Source organism: Vombatus ursinus, unplaced genomic scaffold (assembly GCF_900497805.2).
Source record: "Vombatus ursinus unplaced genomic scaffold, bare-nosed wombat genome assembly UNPS02008961.1, whole genome shotgun sequence".
NCBI lineage: Eukaryota > Metazoa > Chordata > Mammalia > Diprotodontia > Vombatidae > Vombatus > Vombatus ursinus.
Window position 1 is genome coordinate 3,209,542 of NW_020948739.1, and position 6,000 is coordinate 3,215,541.

Consider the following 6,000-nt stretch of genomic DNA (forward strand, 5'->3'; position numbering starts at 1 on the left):
ACCGTTTGCATTCTTCTCCTTTTGGCAGATATGTGCATCGCAACCGCAATCTCCATTCTCATGATCTTGATCTGTGCGATGGCAACCTATGGCGCATACAAGGTAAACAACTCTAGGAGCTGGCTCTCAATGAGAAAATCCCATTCTGTGAGGCAGATCAGCAGTGATTTACAACCTTAGAGCTTCCGAGGAGATGCTGAGACATTCAATGACCTGCCTGAGGTCCCACAGCAGTGTGTTTCAGAGATGGCTCTAGAACCCAAGTCTTCCTGGTTTCAAGACCAGCTGGCTGTCTTTTTCCTAGACCAGTGGCATCAAATTCAAATAGAAACAGATCCCTTCAGGCCATATATTGACTTAGAAAACCACAAATCAACATCATCTATGTTGTGTTATATTTTTTATTTACTTAGGTAAATATTTCACAAATACATTTTACTCTGGTTCTGGCAGTTTTGGGGGCTGCTTTTGGCCAACGCCCCAACTTTGACACCTCTGAGCTAATCTGCACTGTCTCTTTCCAAAGAATTTTCCCAACTGTGTAGAATAACCCTTGGAAGTAATTTTTTTTCTGTTTTCTTCAAGAATTGTTGAAGATTTAACATCTATCTAGAATGCTGGGGAGAGGTCACAGGGTCATTGATTTAGAAATGGAAGGAATTTTAGATGTCATTGAGTCCAACCCCTCATTTTACAGATGAGGAAACTGAGGCCAGAGAGGTTAGATGACTTGTCCAGGGTCACACAGCTAATAATGTATGAGGCAGAATTTTATTTCAGGTGTTCCTGACTGCGTGTCCAGCCCTCAGTCCCCTGCTACTTAGCTGCCTCATTCAATTAGAATAATCCTCTTTTAGAGACCTGGAATATTTCCAGGGCTAGTTTGTGCTAGATATCTATCCAGTGGTAGAAATCTGTCTGGTGCTAGTTTATCTAGCAATAAACAAATGACTTTCTTGAAGGATATGATAAAAACAGCCTAGAAATATATGTGTGTGTGTATATATATATACATATGTATATACATATATACATTTCATATATATATAATATGTATTTTTTTTTGGTCGTGATGAGTCTGTTTTAATACTTTGTTCCTTTTCTGTTGTACATAGCAACATGCTGCCTGGATCATTCCATTCTTCTGCTACCAGATTTTTGATTTTGCCCTCAACTCGCTGGTGGCGATCAGTGTGCTTGCTTATCCAAATTCGATCCAGGAATATATACGACAGCTGGTAAGTAGTCATCAGAACCATGTTAAGCATGTTCTCATCAGAGTGACATGGCTGACTAAAGGGGTATTTCCAAATAGTCTGAAGCTTTGTAAGACTTAGTTAGATGAGGTCTTGTGACTCCAAGGTCAAGAATGCCATGAGGGTAGAAGAGGAGGAGTTCAGATGAGAGGATATTTCAATTGCAAAGAGAGCAGCAGTTAGCAAAGATGGCAGAAGGGGATGTCAGAGTCTGGGGAGTATGACGCATTATTGTTAGTAAAAGTAGCAGTGCAGAATTATACAAGTCTATCACATCGTATAGATTTAGGGCTGGAAGGGACCTTAGAGATCTAAGAATGGTCTAAGGACCATCTCCATGCTATAATATAGCACCCTGGTTGAACTTTTGTGAAAGAGTCTCATTATTATCAATACTTTCTGTTTCTTTTGGACAGCTGTTCTCTACTTTAGTGGGGTCAAATGCCATTTCCTACATGAAGCTTTTCCTGATTGCTCCATGTTCATATGCTACCCTTACCACCTAAAATCACCTTGGGTTTTACTTTGTATCACATTTGTATATACACATACACACACACTTGTGTGTGTGTGTGTGTGTGTTTGTATTGCTTCCCCTAATGGAATATAAAGTCCTTGAATTTAGGAACCATTTAACTTTTGTTGTTATTATCCCTAGCACCAAACGCAGTGCCCAGCACAAAGCAGGCACTTAATAAATGCCTGTTGATTTCTTTAACAAAATGTTATTTAAATTGCTAGCAAAATGCCATTCCAACTGAATTTACAAAACAGTGATCTCCCTAACCCTAGTTCAGATTCTAGAATCGATACACAGTTTGCCTTCTTTAATATTTCCAGATACTGATTTCTGACAACTTTTCAATATTGCAACTGAAATGAACAACTACAATAAATACAGCAGGACTACTTTTAAGTTGTTTTGGGTATCAGATTGAGTGGAGACAGGCTTTCATTAGTCTCTTACAGTTCATGGCATTGCTATATTGTAAGAAATGACGAACAGTGGTTGTGTATTGCTCCTACTTTTTTCCCCACAAGGCTTTTTTCAAAGAAGCTTTCTTGGGGTTTAGATCTAGTTTAAAATACTCTTTCTTCCAAATGCCTGGAGCAAGGTCTTTTCTTCTTTTCTGTATGACTGATACAAAATCAGAAATTTCAAAGTACCAAGAGGGCTTCTCAAACCCTATTCAGTCTGCCTGCTGGAACAAGAAGCTCTTTGGGATGTGTTAGATCTTGGCTGGCTTTAACTGATTTAAGCAGAGGAATTCTGATCTAGTGGACAGAACAATAGACTAGAAAGTGGAGAAGAAATTGGATTTCTAGTCAATTAGTGTAACATCCTTGTGGCTGAATTTTTACTGACAAACTGGAAATAGTAACTTCTCTTTCTCTTCCCTTTCCAATCACACCAACATTTTAATGATAGTACTTTGCATACACAATCACGCTGAGTCAGTAAGGCTTCATTGTGAGATAGTTAGGGTAAGTATCTAATGTGGTCGCCATTTTATAGATGAGGAAACTGAAGGTTAGAGACATTAAGTGACTTTCCTAAAGTCATATAGCTCATCAATAGCAATCAATAGACTCAAACTCAAGCCTCCTAAGTCTAAATCCAATGTTCTTTACTCTATGTAGTGCTGCCCCTAAATATTTTTTGGATTAGTGAATAAATGCTTTAATGTACATTGGCTAGGAATTGTAGAATTTTAAAGTTGAAGAAAAATTTTGAGAGATCATTTAGTGTAACATGTAGTAGAGTAAAAAGAGCAATGAATGAATTTGAAGTCAAAGGACATGAGTTCAAATCCCACTTCTGCTATCTACTACCTTTGTGACCTTGAGCAAGTCACTTAACTTCTCTGGCCTTCAGTTTCCTCAGCTGTTGGGCAAGATGGTCTTTAAAATCCTTTCCAAGGCTCATTCAAAGGTGCTATGTTCCCATGAAATGATTTGCTCAAGGTACATAGCTAAGTAGTGGCCAAGTCAGAACTAGACCCTATTTCTTGATTCCCATTCTGAGGACTTTTGCAATAAAAGATCATCCTTATTTTCATTGTTATTCTTTAATACTTCAGTGATCTATAATTTCATCAGTATGGGTACTCTCTCTACCAATGAAAAACACAACATCTCTATGCTTTTTGAGTTGCTGTAGTCAAAGAAATGCATCAGCTGGAAGCCAACCTTCTTTATATTATACTTTCTGGAGATAAGCCTATCCACCCTTATCAAAGCTGATCTTCAGACAACAGATCTATATTAGTTCTGGGGCCAGAATTGGGAGGGTTTTCTGCCTGGCTGACCTACCAGGATTTGTATTCTTTTTGCACAGTCTGTAGGAAGTCAGGATTCCCTCCATACCATGATGATACATCAGAGTAGGACTTCCATGAAAATGTCATAATTATTATTGTATTTTCTATTTCCTTTGTCATTTTTATTTTCAAATTTAATTTTATGGTGTTTTTTTTTTTAGTAAACAAAAATTTATTTTTCTCTTCCTCTATCTCATCCATTGGAAAAAGAAAAAGAAAACCTTTGTGAAAAATATGCATAGTCAACAAAAAAAAAATCATTGGTCATATCCTAAAAGCAAAGCACCCAGGTCCATCACCTCTCCATTAGGAGGTGGAGTGAAATGTTTCATTGTTGGTTTTCCAATCATGCCCGGTCATTGCATTGATAAAAGTTCTTAAGTCTTTTGAAGTTGTTTGTCTTTAGATTGTTATTATTGTAGAAATTATTCTCTTGGTTCTGTTCACTTCACTCCATGATAATTCATACAAATCTTCCCAGGTTTCTCTGAAACCATTCCTTTTATTATTTTTACAGACAATAGTATTCATGGCACAATATTACACTCATATACTGCAATTTATTGCCATTTTCCTTGATGCCTTTGTTTTCAGGCTCTTTGCCACCACACAAAAAAGCTGCTATGAATATTTTCATATTCTATTTCATTTGAACAAAGGTTCTTCATTTTAATGAAGAGTCTCAGAACTTGTACAGAGCCTACTAGTAGAGAGCCTTAGCTTTCCCATTTCTTGATTATATATATTATCTGTCCTTGTACTTTCCTGTATCAAGCTCCTACCTGAGAAAATAGTGTGTTTGTTTGGTGAGTTCTGCTAGTGAACACTTTGTATGATAGCCTTCACCTTAATGGAGCAAGTTATTTCTTCTCTACTGGCAAACACCTGCTAGTCTCCTCAATTAACCTTGAGAGATAGTTTGATCTTCACAGTGTGGAAAGAGACAAAGAAAGTGACTGACGTGATATTAAAGGAAGCCATGTGGCAGCCTTGTGACTCTTTAAAGAATATACTGAGTTCTCTTTTCTATATTCTACAGAGATCTGGTCCAGATGTTCTAGGAGCTGATAACTTAGAATCCTAGAAGTTATAAGGGACTTTGTATCCATTCCAACCACCTATAAATGCAATAATTCCCCCCTACAATATCTCTGCTAAGAGATCACCCAACTTTTACTTGAATATCTCTAGTGATAGAAAATCCACTACCTTCTAGACCAACCCTTCTCATTTTGGGGCAACTCTCATTGTTAGGAATTCCTTTCTTTTGTTGAGGCACATCTCTGTCTAAGAACTAGCCAAACAGAATAAATCTAATCTCTCTTCCACATGGTAACCCTTCAGTTATTTCAAAGCTGATCTTGTTCTCTCTAAGATTTCTCTTCTCCAAGTTTAATATTCTCATTTCCTCCAACTGATCCTTATAAAACATAACATAACATAACATAAAACATAAAACATAATTTTAGTTCCCATCATTATCATTGTTGATTTCTTCTAGGCACGCTTCAGATTGTGAAAGTCCTTCCTATCATGGCAAAAAGACCATAGATCCCAAATTTAAAGTATGAGATATGGTACAGAGACTTTATTGTCATTATAAGACATTGCAAAGAGAAATGAATTAATAACAGTCTGCTATTAGTCAAGTGTGCTCTCTGAATTAAAATAATTTCATGTATTATATGTATGTTCACTAAAACATCTATATACAAGGGAGGGAGAGTGAGAGAGAGTGTGAGAGAGAAAGAGAGAGAGAGAGTGAATTAAAAAGTAGAAAAGTGGAGGATGGGAGTTTGCACCTGACCTTGGAGGTAGGGCAGAGCCATATTTTTTTGTTCCTAGCCTTTGGGGGAATAGAGCAAGACAACTTTTTTTTGGGGGGGGGGGGTAACATGGTTATCATAGCAGGAGAACTAGGGTAGAGCAGAAATGCAAATAAAATGTGGGGTGACATGACTACTCATTTCTTACTGAAATGGAAGCTAGTATAAAGATAGACTCATCATGCCTGGAGAGGAAAGATACAAGACCCTTCTCTTTTTTGCCTCCACACTCCTAAAACATGATGTAAAACTGAACACAATACTCCAGATGTCACATGAACCATTTAGTGTATATGGTCAACATTTAAAACTCAAAATACTGTATAGATCTTTAGCATATGTGTGCACAGACACACTTTTATATTTATCATAAAATTATATGCTCCCAGGTGAAGGGAGGGCTGTTGCCCAGATGAGTGATGGGAACAGCAAAGACATAGCAGAAAACTAGTTCTTTTTGAGGTTCTGAGCAGGCTATGTTCACTCAGCCTATGTGAGAGATACCATATCTAAAGGTCTTTTCACTTTTTGAGGTTCTAAGTAGGCTATGTTCACTCAGCCTATGTGAGAGATACCATATCTAAAGGTCTTTTCACT

At 37.3% G+C, this 6,000-nt stretch overlaps 1 protein-coding gene across 1 annotated transcript in view; it reads left to right on the forward strand.

Moving 5' to 3' along the window:
- LAPTM4B (lysosomal protein transmembrane 4 beta) overlaps nt 1-6,000 on the forward strand; it is a 111,661-nt gene that overhangs the window by 42,397 nt on the left and 63,264 nt on the right. The window contains exons 3-4 of the mRNA XM_027849871.1: nt 29-102; nt 1,116-1,238. Coding sequence (XP_027705672.1) covers nt 29-102; nt 1,116-1,238 — 197 coding nt within the window. The remainder of the gene's footprint in view (nt 1-28; nt 103-1,115; nt 1,239-6,000) is intronic.